This window comes from Numenius arquata, chromosome 2, assembly GCF_964106895.1.
Source record: "Numenius arquata chromosome 2, bNumArq3.hap1.1, whole genome shotgun sequence".
Lineage (NCBI taxonomy): Eukaryota > Metazoa > Chordata > Aves > Charadriiformes > Scolopacidae > Numenius > Numenius arquata.
Window position 1 is genome coordinate 107,417,251 of NC_133577.1, and position 21,779 is coordinate 107,439,029.

A 21,779-nucleotide genomic window follows, 5' to 3' on the forward strand; every position below is an offset into this window, starting at 1 on the left:
GCTGAGGAGGGTATTTAACTCATGTTCTCCCAAATATACTGCCTGGCTGCAGCTGCTGGGGTATTATATTAAAATGAGCGTGCACTTGAATGTTCTTGAATGGCAGGAGGTGCAGCTGTGGGGCTTTGCTTTCATCTTGATGCTGTTGGCTGCGCAGTCTCAGTGTCACTAAGTGCTTGCCAGCCTTGGGAGATTGTGGCAAGGGATGACTATTCCATGAATCCAAAATGGGCTTTGATTTTGGTTGCTCAGCTTAGTCAAACTGACAGTGCCTCAGGGCACAGGTAGCAATAGAGTATTTAGGGAGCTTCTGGTGAAAATTTGAGAACCCATGAACTCTAACATGGCTTGGTGTTTTGAGCTTGATTAACTCCATTTCAGTTAGCTGCACAATAAGCATGTATTGGGGAGGTTTTGTCCTAACAGTTTACAGACCTGTTTTTTTTCAGTTATGGCTGTCCAATTCCTTGCAGACTGAACAGAGAAGAGTCTTGTCAGAAAATTTTACTCTGGAGTAATTAAGTAGTTGTAATTGTGTTTTTCAAGATAACATGCTTAGGGTATCATAAATTTTGTCCTAAGCATAAAATTGATACTTTCCACCAAGAGGGAAAATGAAAGGAGAAGCAGCAGTAGATAAAATTTCACTAAAACTTAATCTACTTATATAGAAGCCCTCCACAAATCTAGAAGTGGATTACTTAGTAATAAAGTCACTTGTGTGCATCCAGTCCCCTCTTAGGACTGGCTAATTCCCTTTATGTGAATGATAGCGTAACTCTGTGGCAGAAGATAATTGCTCCTCTGCACTGGGGAGAGGTTTGATGGTTAGATGATGTTAATGTGTCTGGAATACCATGTGTTCCTCTTGCTCCTGCCATAGTAACTTCCTGCTTAAAATAGATAAGTGGACCAAGAAATGTGCCTTAAATTTGTCCAACTGTGATAAAGTATGCTAGATTCCACTCCTTGAGTGGTTTTCTTAGTAAAATGAAACAAAAACTATATTTGCAGGTGATAAAAAGTACCCTACATATTTGATCCCTGGGTAACAGTGTCAGGAAAGAAAGTGACATACTCTTCTAATCCTCTTCTACTTCCTTATGTCTAGAAATGAAAGGAGAATATTTTTTTTTCTCCACAGAGGAAAGAAAAAGAAAAATGATGACACAAATCTTCATGAAGTTGATTATTCTGTGTATTAGCCATAGATAAAAAGAAAAAAAAAAAAAGTACTAAGCCATTAAAGAGTTTAGTGAATTAAAGCAATATTGATATGAAACCTGGAATCCCCACTATGAACATTTGGCTCAGAGGGAGTAGTTTAGGCAACAGTTTCTTTGTTTGTCAATACAGACAGTACAATGACTTAATTCTTAGTCTCAGAAAATATGAAGCAAAAAGCAGTGCTCCTAACAGCAGCAAGACATTTTAGGCCAGTTTTACCACTACAAGACTCACAGAGGGACAAGAACTTACTCGCTGGCTGAAACAGATGTGAGACCGCAATTGTCCCAAGATACATGAATTAAGTGTGTGCCTCTGTAGCAGTTAATGCCGCTTCCATCCTCATTTCAAACAGCTTCCAGTGTAGGATAGAATGGAACATCTGTGAAAGTAAATTAATGGTCAGTGAGTTCCCCGTCTGAGGTGAGTTTCACCTAATGCTCAATAGCTTTTAGCTATGCATTCTTAAGGACAACTACTCAGCATTGAAAGTGACTTTGAAAGTTCTTAATACTGAAAGATTTTAAAAACTGGTTAGGCCTTTTTATAGATCTGAAAGGAAAAAAAGAGACTCACACAACATATTTGTGGAGAAAATACTTGGAAGAAATATCTACTGTGTAATTTACATAATGCTGTTATCTTGTCAAGGTTGGGTAAAACCTTACTCAGTGGAAGAGTTGGTAAAGAGTGTTTTTGAGGATCTGATAGTCTCAAAAAAAGACTAATCACGTAATAGTATTATTTAAATTTAACATGGATTATTATCAGAGGGAGAGTCATACATCCACTGACGTTGCTATGGCAGTTCTGAAAGTATCTGTTATAAAGTCTGTGAACAAAATGGAAACATAATGGTAACACTGAAATTTACTTCGTCCAAATAAAGTAATACCGTTAGTGCAGGAAGGTTTGTGGCATGTTAAGAGGGGAGTGATTTTTAACGTTTTTCAAAGGATTTTCTTTTACTGGGAGGGGGAGGAAAGAGAATTAAAGTTTTTTCTATTGCAGTCAAAGTCCTTTCTAAAGAGCCATTTTATGAACTAGACTTGCCTTTCTAAAGTAAAAAATTGTATGTGATAAGAAATTGTGTAGATAAGCAGACATACAGCTATGGTTCTGTGTAAGAAATCCATGTGGCTCAATATAATACTATAGAACAAATTCCTGCCTATCACCTCCTCTTATCCTTACCATTATGCAAACATAATAGGTATTGAAATTCCCATAGAAGTGGGATACAAAATCCTGCTAAAAGATGCTAAAAAGAAATCCCACTTTCCTATGGTATTTTGTTCTTCTGGAGATATGTAGGAGCTTCATTTTGTGAAAAATGAAGCTCTCTAAAAATGAGAACCTGGGGAGCAGAAAACCAGAATTACTTCTCTATCCTTTTGGACATTAGGGTAATTTATCTGATGGCAGCTGCTGGGACTGACTGGCCAGTGATGTAATCCAGTAGTCTTTTATCCTTATGTTTTTCTTGCTTTGGTTTATTTCTGTGTAGTCCTTGCTTTTCAGGATCTTTATGTTATTCTTCACAGTTGAAATAAATGCTGTTTTGCTATTCAAGGGTAAATGCCAACATTTTTCATGGCTATTTGTGGGATTGTTGCATCTACGGTTCCACTAGTGTTTAGTAGTGATTTTTTATGCGTGCACAGCCATTCTGATCCAAAGCCCAGAGAACCTACTTGTGATTTATTTATATACTTCAGCAGGCTTTGGATCAGAACTTATGACTGTGGCCTTTATGAGACTTATTATTCTTGTAAATAGACGAGTACTGACAGAAGTTATTTTCCTAGGTTATAGCAACATAATAATGCATGTGTTTGGTAACAGGAAGAAGTGCCCCTGTGGTATACCACGACAGGACTTTTTATGGAACTAAACAGACTGCTCACTAACATTTAATGGTCCAGGAGGGAGGGAGGAAAAATGGAAGAAAGGGAGGAAAGGAAGGAAGAAGGAAAGAGGGAAGGGGGGAAATGGAGGGGAGGAAGGACGGAGGTCATACCACAACAGGAGAGAAAAGGAAACCATTTTCTCAGTGAAAGCCAATATTGTTAGATCTGTTGATCTGTTGAGAAGCTAAGGAGGAAATTACATGCTCTCTTTTAAAATTCATCGTTGCATTTTGTTTCTGGCCTGGTTCTGCCATCCAAAATAATTTCTAGAATACAGCAGAGTCTACCTTGTAGCAATAAGGACTTAAAAGCGAAGACTGTCATGGTGCAATTCATTAGACTTATATGGTGATCTGTACTCTGGCGAAAATGAGGTTTCTTGCTGTTGAAGATGGGTTTCATTGTACTCATCTCCTGGGACTACATCAACTATCACTTATCAGACAGATGCTAAATGCTGCACTTGAAGTAGATTATTGCTTCCTCGTTCTTTGCTCCAGCTGATGGTCCTTTAAAGTGCGTTTTGTTGGTCTGTTTAGAATTGGTGCAAGCTTTGAGTCTACACTGAGTAGAGTGGGATAATGACTTCTTTATCTCTGCTGGTGATGCCCTTGTCAATGCAACCCAGCATCCTGTTGGCTTTCTTTGCCACAGCAGCACACTGTTCACTCACATTGAGGTTGTTGTCCACCAGGACCCCCAGGTCCCTTTCCACAGAGCTGCTCCCCAGCTGGGTAGGTCCCAGCCTGTGCTGCATTCCTGGATTATATTTTCCCAGGTGCAAGACCTTACATTTGTCCTTGTTGAACATCATAAGGTTGTTGTCAGCTCACTCTTCCAGCCTATCCAGATCTTTCTGCAGAGTGGCTCTCCCTTCCAAAGTGTCCACTTCCCTACTCAGTTAGGTATCATCAGCAAACTTCATCAGGGTACACTTGATCCCATCATCCAGACCACTTATGAAGATATTAAAGAGTGTTGAGCTCAATATCAATCCCTGGGGGACCCCATTTGTGACCAGTTGCTGGTTTAAAAAGGAGCTCTTAAAAAGCACCCTCTGGGTGCGGCCTGTCAGCCAGTTCCCACCCACCACACAGACCACTTGTCTAGACCATAACGCATCAGTTTCTCTAGGAGGAGGCTGTGGGAAACCATATTAAAAGCCCTGGAGGAATCCAGGTAGACAATGTCCACTGCTTGCCCCATATCAACTGGGTAGATTACTTTGTCATAGAAAGCAATCAGGTTTGCCAAGCACTATTTACCCTTGTTGAATCCATGTGGGCTTTTCCCAATCACATGCTTCATTTGACTTGTGATAGCTCCCAGGAGGATTCATTCCATAACTTTCCCAGGTACATGATGGGCCTATAATTTCCTGGATCTTCTTTTAAGCCCATCATGTAGATGAGGGTGACATTAGCCTTCTCCCAGTCTTCTGGGGCATACCGTGATCTCCACGACTTCTCAAAGATTATGGAGAGCAGCCTCACAACGTCAATCAACTCTCTTAACACCCTCAGGTGGATAATGTCAGGGCCCACCAATTTGTAGGGGTCAAGCTCCTGTAATTGTTTACATACAAACTCTTCCTTCACTGGTGGTGGGTCTGTGTTTGCATCAACCTCAGTTCTTATTCCCAAGACCTGGTGCCCAACAGTGCTGGTAAAGACAGAGGTGAAGAAAGTGTTGAGAACCTCTGCCTTTTCAGCATTGTTGGTGACTAATTCACCTCTCCTGTTTAATAGTGAGCCAATATTTTCCTTCTGTTTCTGCTTGTTTTTGACATACCTGAAGAACCCTTTCTTGTAGTTTTTGACATGTCTGGCCAATTTCAATTCAAGCCAAGCTTTTGCTCAGAATATGTTTCTTTTTTACTGGACATTTTCCCATTTGGCACTGTACCAAATTTCCTTCCTTAATACTTACTTGAAAAATACAGCTTAGATCTTAACACCACATTAATTATAAAAAATTACTTGGCAAGTTTTTATTATATATTGCTACATAATTCTCTAGCAGCACTTATATGCAAATTCAGGAGCAATGGGATGAGAATAATAGAAAAGAGGTAGCTTAAAAGGTTCACTGAGTTTCTCCCATAATCCTTCTCCTGTAGTCTAAACAGCTATCCCATTGAGTGCACTGCAAATGGAGCATCAGTGATAATCTGTATTTCTCTGGCATAGAAGTGTTTGATTACATATTTTCTAACTAGCCTGCAATGGCCAGATTTATCGGGGAATGAAAGAAGGAGAAGAGGAACAGCAAACAGTTGCTATATTGAAAGAAAGCTGTCCATTGGCATTTATCCTCCTACGCATTTTGCTCAGTAATTCACTTAGTCTGACTATGAATCATTATCAGACTTGACTCCCAGGAAGAAAAATCACCAGACAGCCACTGTATTAATAATAGTGATTACAGTTTTCCGTTGTATCTCAACAACTGTAGTTTATTGTATCTGATGTGGTTTTTTTCTGTGGGGATAAAGTGAAAAAACAAAACATTTTTCTCGCTCAATTGCTTTTTGGTTATTTTATTGAGCAATGTTTCAGTGACTGTAGGTGTGAAGGAAGCAGGAAGTTTATGTTCAAATAAATAAACAAAAGGTGAAAGAAATGGCTGATAATCTGAAGATAACAAATGTTTCATCAGAATTTTCCTGATTCATCTTCTAAGTTAGATTTTAATAAGGGGTAAGTAGTCCAACACATTTTAGATGAGGAACAGAGAAGATTAACATACCAGAGTTCATCTGAAGAAAGGTTAGTGCTGTACCATCTTTTAGGGTATTCTCCTCAGGAAAATCCTTTTATTGTATGTGTTTATACATGACATATTATCTTCTTTGTGTGCACATACACACAATACACAGAATACAGTGTCAGAATGCTGATACTTAGATACAAAAATGGCAAATAGGCACTAAACAAAATAAGAGATTTTTTGGCTTGCCTGAATGCATCTAGTTGCAAAGCAGCTAGAAATTTTTGTTGATTCTGGTTGCTTTATTTGAAATATTACATCCTGCAGTTAGAAAATATATTGCATTCATTTCCCTGTCACTGTATATGTGCCAAAAAAAATCCGTGGGATAAATATATTTGGCTCCTGCTGATTTAAAGCAAGTTACTTTATTAGTGTTGAACTTAAGGGTTTAAAAGCTTATTAAAGTTTTTTGGAGTGGCCATCCAGATACTCTGTGGGCTGACTCTCTTTAGCATAACCAGTATAATTTAATTTTTGAACACTTGACCTAGACATTGGCAAGCAGTCCAGTTTTGGAAAGCCCACAAGCAATTAAATCAGAGACGGGCATTATAATTGGCTAAGCCCAAATCTGGAAGCCAAAACTCTTTCTCTGCAGTTGTGACTGTCCTGTCAAGTAATTTCATACATTAAAGTCTGAGCTTTTATCAATCTGAAGAATTTTTATAAACTTTATGAGACTGATCATGAATAGGCTGTGGCGGTAATTGGGGCTTTTGGAGGGGAAAAACACAAAACCTGAAAATCCTTTCAATGAAGATCAAGATCAAGCAGAAATATTGTCTTCTACTCAGAAATACGTAAAACTTAAACCATACATTTTTTGATGACCAAAATGTTTCACTAGAATGCAATGTGCTATGTCATGGCCTTTGTAATATGAGCTATGGTAATATTCACAAGATTGGTATTGTCAGAACTTCTCTCCTTGGGCCAGTAGTGCATTCATCCAGAATGTGAATTGAAATCATTATTGTGCCTTGGAGGATTAGAGACTGCGTTGTGCAACTTTTGGTAATAAGCTAAATGCCATAGATATTAATGGTATGAAGCATCCTGAGGTTTGTTGAGCTCCATCTCCTCTGTTCATCCAGTTCGGATGCACAATCTAAATAGTGAAACAGCAATAAAGAAGGAAAAAAAAAAAAGAATAGCTCTACAGTTTGGTGTTCAGAGCAGTATTGATTTGGCATCTAAATTTAAACTTTGTCCCAGTATAAGTACCCACATTCTTTTCATGGCCTTATTTCTCATATCTTAGATAAAATGTGTTTGCTCTAAAAAACCCTCCTTGAAGTCACTTAACATTTTGAAGTGGTAAGTCAATAACATTTTTGATAAAGCAAATCCATTATTAACAGTCCACACAGAGGGGATATCGTTCATCTCCTATATGTGCCCAATCTATATTTATATAAGTAGTGATATCACTGTGAAAGCAAAAGCTGATGAAAAATGGAGGGGAACAAATTAAGTAGAGGTAAGGAATCCATCTCTCTTTTCTGCTCTCTTTCATCTATAACATAAACCCCAGGGTTCACATCAGTTTAAAACATGAAATAATAAATGAGATAGGAGCAATGGAAAACCTGAATCAGACCTCCGATTATTGCTAGTGTGAGAAGCAGCGTAATACTCTGTCACTGATTAGAGTTCAAAACTTACATGGTCTATGTCTGTCTACCAGTAGATATCTAATAGTGATGATCAAGGTTAGAGTTGGAAGCGACCTTAAAGATCATCAAGTTCCAAACCCCCTGCCATGGGCAGGGACACCTCCCACTAGAGCAGATTACTCAAAGCCCCATCCAGCCTGGCCTTGAACACTTCCAGGGATGGAGCATCCACAACTTCCCTGGGCAACCTGTTCCAGTGTCTCACCACCCTCACAGTAAAGAATTTCTTCCTAATATCTAATCTAAATCTCCCCTCTTCCAATTTAAAACTGTTACCCCTCGTCTTATCGCTACACTCCCAGACAAAGGGCCCCTCCCCATATCTCCTGTAGGTCCCCTTCAGGTACTGGAAGGCCTTTATAAAGTCTCCCCGGAGCCTTCTCTTCTCCAGGCTGAACAACCCCAGCTCTCTCAGCCTGTCTTCATAGGAGAGGTGCTCCATCCCTCTGATCATTTTCGTGGCCCTCCGCTGGACCTGTTCCAACGGGTCCATGTCCTTCCTGTGTTGAGGACTCCAAAGCTAGACACAGCACTCCAGGTGGAGTTTCATGAGCGCAGAGTAGAGGGGTAGAATCACTTCCCTTGACCTGCTGGCCACATTTCTCTTGATGCAGCCCAGGATGTGGTTGGCTTTCTGGGCTGCCAGCACACACTGCCAGCTCATGTCGAGCTTCTCATCCACGAGCACTCCCAAGTCCTTCTCCTCAGGGCTGCTCTCCAGTCATTGCTAACCTTCCTGTATTTCAAACCTTATGCTTGTGAAGGAAGTATGGCTTCTTCACTAATATTTAAAGCATTTATTTTTCTGTAACTGTCATTAAAGCTGGAGCTTCCTATAGTTCCTGAGGGGGCACATGCTAGGAGTACGCCCATTCACGAGAAACATGATCCTAATAAGAGCTAAGAACGCAAACTCTGTTGTCAAAACAACAGTTACTAAAGCGAAGTGCTGGGAAGTACAATTTTCCAAGTAAGACATATCTCCTTATGAATGCAATTTTCTGACATTGTTATTAATCCCATAAAGCCCAAAGCTTTCTTTTTAATATCATATTTCCTCAGAAATGACACCCATATTCAGTACAAAGAAAAAATGCAGAGTGTTTGTTTCACGTATTCAGAATCCCATTCGTTGGACCTGAGATTTACATGTTAAGTTCTTTATGTATATTTTCCATTGATTTAAAAAGATATCTCCCATTTTTCATAAATTGAATATTACATTCAGTCAGTACTGATGCATGGTAGTAAACAGCAGCGGTTGTAGTGAAGGTTTACAGCCCAGCAGACACACACACAATAGTGTGTGAGCATGCTGAGGAGCCCCTCTCCTGGCAGGTTGCTGGGAGGACCACAGCCCACTTGATTTCACAGCTTGTCTTCAGCCCTGCTCACTCTTCCCGCTTGCACAGGATACTGACACACAGAGAGTTGTTTGACACATCCTTTTCTTCCAAGTATTTTTACAAAACACAGAAGTGCAGTAACATCTTGTGGCCCAGATCTTCCAAAAGCAGCACTGGATAGAAGTGAAGTGCGGAATGAGAACTGGACGCTCGTTGAAGGTATGGGTTCACTGGGGCTAAGGATGAGGAACAAACTTAGTTCTGAACATTTCCTAGAAAGAAAGGGTAGGAAAATTTTCTTTAGACATTCTGCCCTGGGCAAGAGTGGTAGAGGTTATGGTATAGGCAGTCTTCCATTAACTTGTAATCTGCTGTGTTTGGGCTCATTTTCACTCATTGTGAATTGTCAGTTACTTCTTCAGAGCTGACAGCTTTGACAAACGTTGCTTCCTCTGTGCACTCATCAAGATATATCGTGCACATTTTTATTCTGCTCAGATTTCCAAAGCACAATTTGGGGGAATTCATTTTCAAAGCTCAGTTTCAACAATATTTTTCAAAATGGCAGGCACTGCTTTGATTTATGATTTCCATCATAACACCTACAGTAAAACAATCTGCTCTTGTTTAAAAACATTTGGTTCTTTCGCTTTTACTTTGGATTTCTGCAAGTCATGTAAACTGCAGCAGTTTCACCACCTGCTGCCTACACTGAATGCATTTACGTTAGTGCTTTAATTTAGATAGGGAGTGGACTTCTGGAGCAAATCTCCTGATTGTTCCCCACTTGCCAAGCTTTGGTTAGCAAGGTAGAGTTGTCTTACAGTGCGTGACATGGGTTTATCTCCACTGATACGAAAGAAGAGATGTGCTGCAGGAACGTACCTGATGCACTTCAGCAGCCCATGGGCATTCAGCCCATGGGACCTGACAGAGCTAGGCTGAGGGAAAAACCTTTTGAAAGACATATGGCTTGGACATCTGGTCCTCAACCCCAACCGTTTTGCTCTATAAATCCACTCATATTGGTCTGCACTACTTGCTAATAGTGACACAACCATTATCTGCTCTGACATTTGCAGCATTTATGCATAAAACGTGTTTTGCTGCTCAGATATAATCTTGATCATCATGAATGGACTCCAGTTCCTTCTGAAATTCCCCATGTTCCTGCCTTAGACTGGAGCCTGCCATTGATTTCCTGTACATTTAATTCCATAGCTTTTGATCAACACTACAACTGCTCAGTAGTTATGCAAATGTGATTTCCCTCTTGACATACAACGTGTATACAGATCTTGTTCCTTGTTACTGGACTCAATATCATTTTTACCTTAGAGTTTCCACATGGCCTGTGTTCCCCAGTGCTGAGATCACTTGTACTTCTGCAATTGCAAGCAATAATGGTGTCCTTCAGTTATGTGGCTTTTTCAGCTCCACCAGCACCTGGACCACAGAGAAGAAAACTGATTAAAAGTTGTCAAATACCTGTTCAGATTCGCCAGTGGGAGCAGGTGGGATTTGGAGCATTCAGTTAATTTGTTGTAGCTAGAAGTCTTACCTCTTGTCCTCTGCAACCATGAAATACTTCTCATTTCTAAAGGCTGAGGGACTTGGGTCTTCTTAGTCTGGAGAAGAGAAGGCTGAGGGAGGATCTGATCAAAGCCTATAAATACTTAAAGGGAGGGTGGCAAGAGGATGCGGTCAGTATTTTTTCAGTGGTGCCCAGGGATAGGACAAGAGGAAATGGGCACAAACTTGAACATAAGAAGTTCCACCTAAACATGAGGAGGAACTTCTTTACTTTGAGGGTGGCAGAGCACTGGAACAGGCTGTCCAGAGAGGTGGTGGATTCTCCATCTCTGGAGACATTCAAAACCCACCTGGACACATTCCTGTGCAACCTGCTCTAGGTGGACCTACTTTGGCAGGGGTGTTGGACTAGATGATCTCCAGAGGTGTCTTCAAACCCCATATCATTCTGTGATTCTTTGATTTATCCTTGGTTGATTTCAAGCTAGCATTCATACACATTGTATAGATATTTTTTTTTTGTCTACCAGAGAGTAGCTGAAATAGCATTTGCATCTTTTTCATACATAATGTATGTAGATCAGCTTCTTACCATGGCTATTGGTGAGTGTATGTCAATATGTAATTACCTGAAAGTCACTGTTCTAAAACTTTCCTTGGGGCATAAATATTCATAGATGCTGTAAGATTTCAATAAGGTGTAAAAAACGAAGTTCTTTATGAAAGGAGAATCTTTTTATTATAATCACTTACTTGACTGAATTGTCTTTGTTTCTACACAGAAAAAAGGCAGAATATTATAAAATCTTTTTTAGCAAGCTCATCTCACAGATTTGAGGCCTTCCTGGGGCACAGAAAATAATGTTCTTATCTCACCAAGGCTCCTAATTTCTCTCATTTCTTTTTGGCAATACTTAACGAAAAGCTTCACATCCAGACTGAAAGAACAAACTTCCTTGGTTGGGCCACAGCATTGCCGTACTGCCTACAACCAGCATCCTACGTAACTCCACGTGCCCTGGCTCAGGATGTTGTGAGGGATTATGGTGTTGGCATGACACTGCCTTTTGGGATGAGCTAAAATTGCTATTGTTACCATTAACTTCATGCTAGGGATTTGTTATATTATACACTGAGGCACAGATAACGACAAGTCAAAGAATTTACATTCTACATAACAAAACCACAAAATATGAAACTGTGAAAGTTGGAAGGAGATTATAGTTTCGCTAATTTTAATGTATTTGTTTTAATTGAATGTGATAGTGGATAGTAGGGAATTTCAAGGGAAGATGCAAAAACAGGATAGTGGCATTCATGAGAAGAAGCATGGAAGAAAGTACCCAAAAGTACAGTGATAGGAGAGAGAAAAGAGTGTGATCTGCAGTCAGTTTTAATGTCAGTGGTGGAAAGAGCACAATGAGGGAAATGCACGTTGGGAAAAGATTCTTGATGATATTCTGAAGGAGAGACTGCAGGTGTGAAATGGGAACGGATATGTCAATGGAAAGAGAAAGCAGATTTCTACTGGCTTGGGGCAACAGCAGGAGCCTGAGAAGTCTTGGGCTGTGGCAAAAGGAAGGAGCAAAAGAAACAGAGCATGGAGCGGGGAGCGCAGCCTAACTCCAAGGGACAGCCATGGGCAGCCAGCCCGGCCCAAACTGGCAGAGACTTTCAAAGAGCCAGGCAGGGCTCTAAAGAGTTTGCAGCAGCTTGGAAAATCACCAAGCTGGCTGAAAGCAGACCTAGAAACAAGGGCCTGTCTGCAAGGAGGCAGAGGGCAAGCCGAGAATTGTTATTTCTATCCTGTCTGACCATGTTTGGAGCCTTTTCTTTTTAAAAAGTTAGGGATTTTAATTTATATTTAAACAAAATTGGCTTTCTTGGTTTTATAAACCTTCAGTATTTGTTAAAAATTCCACTATAGAAGATCTGAGCAGATTCATCTCCAAGTTTTGGTTGACTTGGGCTCAGGATTTCTTAAGGGAAGCTTTTGAGAGAGAAAGTGAATTAGTATTAGACAGTCTTTTCTTATGAAAAGCACATTAGAAATCAGAATATTTGCCCATGTGATAATCTATAACTGACAGCTAATGTCCAGGAGAAGTGTGACTTGAGGAGGAGCTGGAAGCTTACTCCATGTGCCATTCCCATGGGGACCACTGCTTGCTCGGTACAGGCCTCTAACCCCCACCTGCAGGACATTCAGATTCATAACCCTATGACTAAAATTCATTTTGGTTTGCTTTTCTCTTGTGCCTGACCATTTCTTCTGCTGCTGTTTGCAAGAAGTGGGTTTATATACAATCTGACCTGCAGTACTTCTGAGGTGGCAAGGTGATACTGGTAACTCGCTTGACTTGATACTTGTTGAATAATTTAGCTCAGGTTTGTTTCTAGGTGGCTAGCCATCCAGATGAGCATCTTGTGTTACTGCCTATTGTCATGGTTACAGGACTGGCTGCATCTCTTCTCTCCTCTCTGAGTTTTCTGAGTGCAATATGAGGGCTGTCCTTGCCTGGGGTACAATATAGCAAATCTTCCACTGACAGTCTTGGATGTAGCACAGCAGCCTGTAAATGAGCACTGGCTCATTTCAACGTGTCTAATAGAATTCAAATGTGTGCATTGGATGCACTAATATTAGCTCTTAACTACTAGTAAGTGGGAAGCTAACTGAAGCAATTATATTTTCTTAGGTCTGTGCAGTCAAGTCTTGGTTTTAATTAGCCCTTTGAAGTGCTACCAGAATTCACTGTCAGGAAAAAATATTTATATATATGCAAACACATAAACATACACAAAACATTATTTTATTTATATTGCTATATTATATAAACAAAAGATTCTCAGAGCAGCTGCTAACCCCTCACACTGATCTGTAGAGTACTTAAGCGTTTCTTATGGAAAATAATGAAGTCTTTGGTGAAGGACATGCTGTCTGTGTCCCTGTTGTCTGTATCTGAAGTGGCCACAGTGAAATGCCATGCCAGCCCCTGTGCCCAGGAGGTGTCCTGCTGTTGCGCAGGACCTCTACAACCAGAAGGTTGTAGAGAGGTGGGGGTCGGTCTCTTCTCACAAGTAACAAGTTATAGGTCAAGAGAAAATGGCCTCAGGTTGCACCAAGGGAGGTTTAGGATGGATATTAGGAAAGATTTCTGCACTGAAAGTTTTATCATATGTTGGAACAGGCTGCCCAGAGAAGTGGTTGAGTAACCCTCTCTGGAGGTTTTTAAAAGATGGGTAGACGTGGACATGGGGAACATGGTTTAGTGGTGGTTTTGGCAATGTTAGGTTGATGGTTGGAGTTGATGATATTAAAGGTCCTTTCCAACCTAGATGACTCAATGATTTTATAATTCTGTGACCTCCTGGCTGCTCTCAGCAGCAGCTGCAAAGGGAGATGGCTGGAGTGGGCGTGAATGGTCCTCCATGGGCAAAGCCAGGCCACACAGCCAGGCTCTCCTGCCAGAGCTTCACTCATCATTTTCCTTTTCCAGGGTAGAATCACTTTACCCTTTTCCCTCTGTCTAAGGACTTTTTAAAAGATCTTATTGCTTTTATTTATTCAAAAATCTTACTGGACGACTGATTTCTTTGTTCACAAGAAATGTTAATGACATTCTTATGATTAAAAGAGTTATTTGGAAAGGAGGGGGTTGCAGTAATTCCCAGGTTGTTTTGAATGCCAATTTCTTTCACCTGAAAGCTTCCCCCCGCCCACCCCACCCCCCCATTTTAATTATTATTTCTGTTTATTGTATGTGAGGGGGGCTTTGTTGTTTTCAACTATCCCTAGATATTCATAAGCCTGTATTTATGATGTCTAAAGTGGTCAAAAAGTGCCTTAACTGTTGAAGGTAGGATGCAATGGTAGGTGTGCTAAGTATTGCTACAGATGAGGCTTAAAAGAAGGGCAGGTGCTCTGATCACAGATTGCAAACTGTGTTTTAACATTCCCACATTAAAAAATCCATGGATGCCAGTTTAGGTTTTAAATGTATTTACCCGAAATGTTTTGATTTCTAGGAACTTTGAACCAAAAGAACTGGGGAAAGAAATATTCAGCCTGCAATGGTGCCAAACAATCTCCTATTAATATAGATGAAGATCTCACCCAAGTAAATGTGAATCTGAAGAAACTTAAATTCCATGGATGGGAAAAGGAAACCCTGGAAGATACTTTCATTCGGAACACTGGCAAAACAGGTAAAAAGTCAGATTTCATGTTTGGAGTTAAATGACATCAGAAAAGTGATACAGGATGGACAAGCAACGAAGGACTTTTAATGAAACATTTTCATTTCACTTTTCCTTAGACTGTGCATTCTGAATTTATGCATTAAATAAAAAAACAGGTGATGACAATAAGCAAGCATAATAGAGAAATCACTAAAACACAAATGAAAATTATGTGCACAGACAGAACAAAAACAATCACATCACTATCATTCCATCATAAGCACTTCATTAAAGCTAAATAATAATTTAGCATTTGCTGTTAAATAATGATAATTGTTACTGCATATCTAGAATCTGTAACAAGTATACAGAAATTATTTTTTTAAAGTGTGAATAAATTACCTACTCCTCTGCAAGCACTTCATGGATGAGTTGTGGTTTCAAAAATCTCAGGATGGGATTCATCTCACCTACATATAAACGCCTATAATGTAGACACTTGTGTCTGATTTACTCACTGAGACTTCTTCTTACAGTCAAAGAAGAGAAATAGGTGTTTTTATGTTCTGATTTGTCTTACCTACCTTAGGAATGTATTTTAGAAGGAAGTGATTTATGCCTACAAGTGCCTATTTCTCCCAGCTATAAAAGAGGCTTATGGTGGCGTTTACATTGTCAGACAAATATTTTTGCAACAACTTTGCTGTATAAATCCAGGATAGCAGTAAGTAAAAGCTGCTTGTTGGAAATACTGTTTCTTATTTCAGGCATAGGTATGGAGGAAGGAATCTCTTAACAACTGTCTTTGACCTCCTACCAGTTCCAGTGAGACTCCTAGACCAGTGATTTTATTTTATTTTAGTGTCATTGTTCCTAATTTGTGTTCTTAGCCCTATCTTGTACTTCCTACATACTACTCCATAAATGACTTACTTCCTTCTTGCCCTACTAGGTGAGATAACCACTGCATTTGTCTCTTAAAGAGATCCCTAAGGAAACATTCTTTAAAGTCCTTAAAAGTGAACTGAGCTCTTCCTCATCCACAGCAATTCAGATACTATAAAAGGAACTGCTAAGCTCTGCAGTTAAAAATGTCTTCAAGGTCTTGAGGAAAGGAATGGAATGAAACCAAACTCCATTAGTGCTGTTTTAGCAAGAGATCAAACGATTCACAATCACTGGAGGTGGGAAAGCCAAATGTGGGGCTTTGGTCTATTCCACCCTGCTCATTCCCTCCAGAAGACAAATGCTCAGTCCCATCTACAGTTTGTGTACAGTTACATCCAGCTGAAGACCTGTCATCACCTTCTCCCATGGGAGGCAGCTCCACAGCCAAGGGGTCTCACAGACAGACAGTCCTCCTAGGAACTGGATGGAATTTTCCTTTCATGTGTTGCCTCATGATTTGTGTCTAGAATTATGATAATAAGGGGGTGTGTGTGTGTGTGTATTTTCTTTTTGTTAAAAGCACAGGTGCTTTCAGGACGCTATCTATTTCAGGAATTTCCTTTCTTAGAGGGTCAGGTTGGCGACAAACCCAGTTTTCTGAGCTTTTTAGCATAGTTCTGTGGCTAATTTCAGACAACAGTAGACCAATATAATAGTGCACTTCACTAGATGGCTATTTTATGAATTGTAGCATGAAATTAAGCATATTTCTCCATTCTAATAGTGAATTACCACACTTCTTACTTTGTTTAAATAACCAATTTCCTGTCAAATTGCTTATGAAATACAGGGAAAAAGACATGCCATATTTACCTTTTAGCACTTAATACTGAAATATGACAGTCATAAATGCTTTGGCTGGCTTCTATGTTGACACTTCTTTTTTTCCCCTCTCTCTCTTTTTTTCAGTGGAAATTAACCTGACAAATGATTATTATGTAAGCGGAGGTGGCTTAGAGACCATATTCAAAGCAAGCAAGATCACTTTTCACTGGGGAAAATGCAACATGTCATCAGATGGATCAGAACATAGTTTAGAAGGACAAAAATTTCCTCTTGAGGTAAAGTATAGAATAGATTTTGACGATTGTGACTATTTTGATGATGTGACATTCTGCTGAAAGTAATACTGTTTGCTAAATACCTTTATCACTTGATTAAAGTCTATTTGCAAATACAATCATTGACAAGTAGAAATTAATAATATTTAAGTGATGTTTTTTAGAAGGGCAGCATAAGGCATTATTCTGTGGTACGTTGAGAATGTCTAAACTGCATTTTCTCACACATCTTCTAAGGTGACACTAGAAGTCAGTTCTGCCAATCTGCCAAAGTTCAAGCTCCCACTAACAGTTAAGCTCCTTCGAGGCTGCCCCACCAGATTCCACAGCAGTTGGTTGTTTCAAGTGTAAATGGACTTTTCCAAGCTGGGCCTTTGCTGAGAGCCCATGGGAGCTGCTGGGCCTTACTGAGACAAAGCATGACCCATGTCCCTGGGCTGGAGAGAGAGCTGGCAGTGGTATGGCAAGACCCCCATATGAGAGCAGGTCCTGGGTGCAGCTGCATTGATGGGCAGCCAGGCCAGAGTACCTCTGGCTGGTTTGGCAGAATAGCTTGCAGCAGCATGGGGGTGGGGTGGAGGAGAGGAGTAGCTCTCAAGGGCATTCTGCAGAGCAAACTTTCAAGCCTCAACAGGGCGTTGAGATAATTTTCCAGTTAAAAAGACGTAATTGTGGCAGGCAACTGTGCTGCTCTTCACCCCAAGCATGTTGGACTTCTATGTCAGAGCAAAGCAATAGAGCCAAGGTTCTCCTATACTCTGTGGAGAGCTGTGAGCCAGGAGCTTTCCCCGGGCAGTGCCGTTTCCTTTACCTCATTAGCCATTTAAAAATTCCCACTCTCACTCCACCTGTCCTGCCAAGGCATTGAAGAGAATATTCTCTTCTGTCATCATCAAATGAAAAGCTAGTAGGAGCAGGACATTCACCCATTCAAGTTGGTGACCCGGCACTGGAGGAGATTACCCAGCTGCATCCAGAGAAAGAGACGAAAGGGTGCAACAAATCCGATGCCAATGACAGCAGTCAAATGTGGGCACAAAATACTGGGTAGTCTTTTATTACCAATGCTTCTCTACACCTACTGCAAGGCAGAAATAGTAATGACTTATTATGCATGTTTTACCACTGATTGCAAGATTCATCTCTCCTCAGTACTCCTGGTTAGATGTCCAGTATCAGCAAGTTATCTCGGCTTATCCATGGAGAGCATTGTGCTCCTTGAAAGGATAACTCCTGCATATTAGTGATTTTCCAGGAGAAGTCATTTTTAGATAGCTAAGAGCCAATGAATTCCATTCTGTATCTTCAGATAAGGCATGAGACATAGAGAAAAAATCCATATATTTGTAATTAAATTTATTGCTGGGACATTTTTTCTCAAAATGGGAATATAAATAACTGCATTGATTAATTTTTTTAATTTTTGGTATATATAACATTTGAATATATTTTTATTTTCAGATGCAAATCTACTGCTATGATGCAGATCAGTTTACAAATTTTGAAGAGGCAATTAAAGGAAATGGAAAGTTAAGAGCTTTATCAGTTTTGTTTGAGGTAAACAAAATATATCTTTGTGTCATTAAGCAGGCTTTGAAACATGGCAGATGTTCAAACTGAATTTAACTGGTTCCAATGTGTGATCACTGAGTTAAAAATTTGCATATATCTTTCTAATTTATTCTTACAGAAAAGCAAATGGGCAAAATACACTTGCTCTGCTTTAAGTCATCTGTAATTTTGGTGGTAAACTGGAACTTTCAATTTTTTTTCGTGAAGCCTGTACTGTTAAAAAAATGCAATTTCTTTTTAACAGATTGGACTAGAAGACAATCTGGATTATAATCCAATCATTAATGGAGTAGATAGTGTTAGTCGTTTTGGTAAGTCTACCTCCATGTTTTATTGATTACTGATTACACTAAATTCCATTTCAGTGAAATTATGAAACCATAACGACATCGGAGAGCACAGTTCTCTAGAACTCAGAAATGTCTATTTTGTTAGAAACAGCAAAAGTCATCTGGATAGACTGGAGAGCTGGGCAATTACCAACCATATGAAATTTAACATGAGCGAGTGCCAGATTCTGCAGCTGGGACAGGGTAATCCTGGTTATACATACAAACTGGGGGACAAGAGGCTGCAGAGCAGCCCCACGGAAAGAGATCTGGGAGTCTGGGTTGATGGCACGTTGAATATGAGTCAACAGTGTGCCCCGGCAGCCAAACAGTCCAAAGGTGGCTGGGGGTGCATCAAGCACATCATAGCCAGCCAGTCAAGGGAGGTGATTGTCCCACTCTACACTGCACTGGTGCAGCCCCACCTCGAGTACTGTATGCAGTTTTCGGTGCCTCGTTATAAGAAGGACATCAAACTATTAGAGTGTGTCCAAAGGAGAGAGACCAAGATGATAGAAGGTCTCGAGGGTGAGACTTATGAGGAGCAGCTGAGGTCACTTGTTTTGTTCAGCTTGGAGAAGAGAAGACTGAGGGGTAACTTAATCCCAGCCTACAACTTTCTCAAGGGGAGCAGTGGAGGGGGAGGTGCTGATCTCCTCTCTCTGGTGACCAGTGATAGGACACGAGGAAATGGAATGAAGCTGCGTCAGGGGAAGTTCAAATTGGACATTAGGAAAAGGCTCTTCACTGGGAGGGTAGTCAGTCACTGGAACAGGCTCCTCAGGGAATGGGCACATGGAGCATGGCACCAAGCCTGTCACAGTTCAAGACTGTTCAGTGGATGAGCAACTGGTTGGATGATTGCATCCGGAGGATAGTGGCCAATGACTCAATGTCCAGGTGGGGATTGGTGACAAGTGGTGTCCCTCAGGGGACCATATTGGAACTAGTACTCTTCAATATCTTCATCAATGACATAGTGGGATCAAGTGCACCTTCAGCAAGTTTGCGGACAACACCAAGCTAAGTAGTGTGGCTGATATGCCTGAGGGACGAGATACCATCCAGAGGGACCTGGACAGGCACGAGAAGTGGGCCTGTGTGAACCTCTTGAGGTTCAACAAGGCCAAGTGCAGGGTCCTGCACCTGGGTCAGGGCAACCCCCAGTATCAATACTGTCTGGGGGATGAAGGGACTGAGAGCATGCCTGCCAAGAAGGACTGAGGGGTACTGGTGGATGAAAAGCTGGATATGAGCTGGCAATATGTGCTTGCAGTCCAGAAGGCGAACCGTATACTGGGCTGCATCAAAAGAAGCATGGCCAGCAGGTCAGGGGAGGTGATTCTACCCCTCTACTCTGCTCTGGTGAGGCACCCTCTGGAGCACTTTGTCCAACTTTGGAGTCCCCAGAACAGGAAAGACATGGACCTGTTAGAGTGAGTCCAGAGGAGGGCCACAGGAATGATCAGAGGGATGGAGCAGCTCTGCTATGAGGACAGGCTGAGAGAGTTGGGGTTGTTCAGCCTGGAGAAGAGAAAGCTTCGGAAAGACCTTATTGCAGCCTTTAAGTACTTTAAGGGGTCTTTCTTGTAAAAGATGAGGACAAACTTTTTAGCAGGGCCTGTTGCAATAGGCCCAGGGGTCATGGTTTTAAAATAAAGAGGGTAGATTTAGACTAGATATAAGGAAGAATTTTTTTACAATAAGGGTGGTGAAGCACTGGGACAGGTTCCCAAGTGGTAGATGCCTCCTTCCTGGAAACATTCAAGGTCAGGTTGGATGGGGCTCTGAGTAACCTGATCTAGTTGGAGATGTCCCTGCTCATTGCAGGGGGGTTAGACTAGATGACATTTAAAGGTCCCTTCCAATTCAAACTATTCTATGATTCCATCCTTATGGGTCCCTTCCAACTCAAACCACTCTGATTCTATGATTTCTTTACCCCAAGACTGAGTATTTGTAACAGCAACGGTTAGTGTAAATGGATAAATATAACTATCATGAGGAACTTGTAACTCTTTAAATGCTAAATTAAGAGAAATGCCTCATTTATTCTGTGAGTTTTCTTAGTCATACATTTCTGGATTTTCATATGTGGTTGGAAGCCAAAGAACCCTGTTGCAGTCATCCAAGATGTGTCTTACAAGCGTGAGACCATATGAATATTACTATTCAGTAGACTCAGTGGAGATGAATTCTGTTTTCAGTAGCTCCTGAGTTAATCTGAAATAATCCAATTACATTATATATGTACGAGCATTATTAAAACCAAATGTTGATCCTTCGGTGTTTTAGAATTCCTTGTGGTTTTAATTCAGAGCACGAGGACTTCAGGGTGATGCTTGAGCAGATCTGGGATCTGTTTCTAACCCAGTTTCACAATGGCTATGCAAAAGAATAGACATGAATCAGTACTGTCTTGAGTATGGATATTTTCTTACATCATGGACATGGTCTTAAGTAAATGGCTAAATTTGTCTCAGTTTTTTCTATATGTAATGATGCTTGAGCTTTGTAAAGCCTCTTGGGATCAATAGGTTTAAAGTGTAAAAAGCTACTAGTCCACTATTTTAAAAGCTTTCAAAAGTATGACACTAAAATCAGGATTATTTTTCTCCAGAAAACAAACACCATTCAACAAATACAAAAGGGAGAAACTTCTATAAATTGCAAAGACAGAGGAGGGGGAAACATAAAGCAGTTAAGATTCATTATTTTTGTGTGCCATCTTCTATGAAATACAAAGGAGAATGAGTAATACATCAAGGCAGATACTGTCTTACAACCTTGGAAGGAGCTGTAAAAATATCAGCAGCAAGATTCAAGATACAGCCACTACATGGCACTTCAACAATGAGCAGAATATCATTTTCTTGAATAAAATGCAAATGAGCTCTGAAAATTCAGGTCATGACAAAATCAAATTGTTCCTCCTGAAGAAAAGTGAATAGCACACGATCTGTCCTTGTCTGTGATGTACATGATCTGTCCTTGTCAGTCATATCTGTACTGTGCTTATTTGAATCCCAGTTGCTGAGTTCTCAAGCTCTGCAGAGGAGCAGTCCTGTTCCTTCCATATAAACTCTCTAGTTCTTGTCATTCTTTCTAAGTGTTTCATTTCAGAATCTAGGCTGTCAGTGACATTAAAGAGCATTTTAAAATCCACATTTGCAAATTGTGTGGCGGGATTCTTACTATAAATGAGAAGTTTCATGTCCCCAAG

At 40.5% G+C, this 21,779-nt stretch overlaps 1 protein-coding gene across 1 annotated transcript in view; it reads left to right on the forward strand.

Moving 5' to 3' along the window:
- PTPRZ1 (protein tyrosine phosphatase receptor type Z1) overlaps nucleotides 1–21,779 on the forward strand; it is a 104,798-nt gene that overhangs the window by 25,108 nt on the left and 57,911 nt on the right. The window contains exons 3-6 of the mRNA XM_074167653.1: nucleotides 14,494–14,673; nucleotides 16,504–16,655; nucleotides 18,117–18,212; nucleotides 18,472–18,538. Coding sequence (XP_074023754.1) covers nucleotides 14,494–14,673; nucleotides 16,504–16,655; nucleotides 18,117–18,212; nucleotides 18,472–18,538 — 495 coding nt within the window. The remainder of the gene's footprint in view (nucleotides 1–14,493; nucleotides 14,674–16,503; nucleotides 16,656–18,116; nucleotides 18,213–18,471; nucleotides 18,539–21,779) is intronic.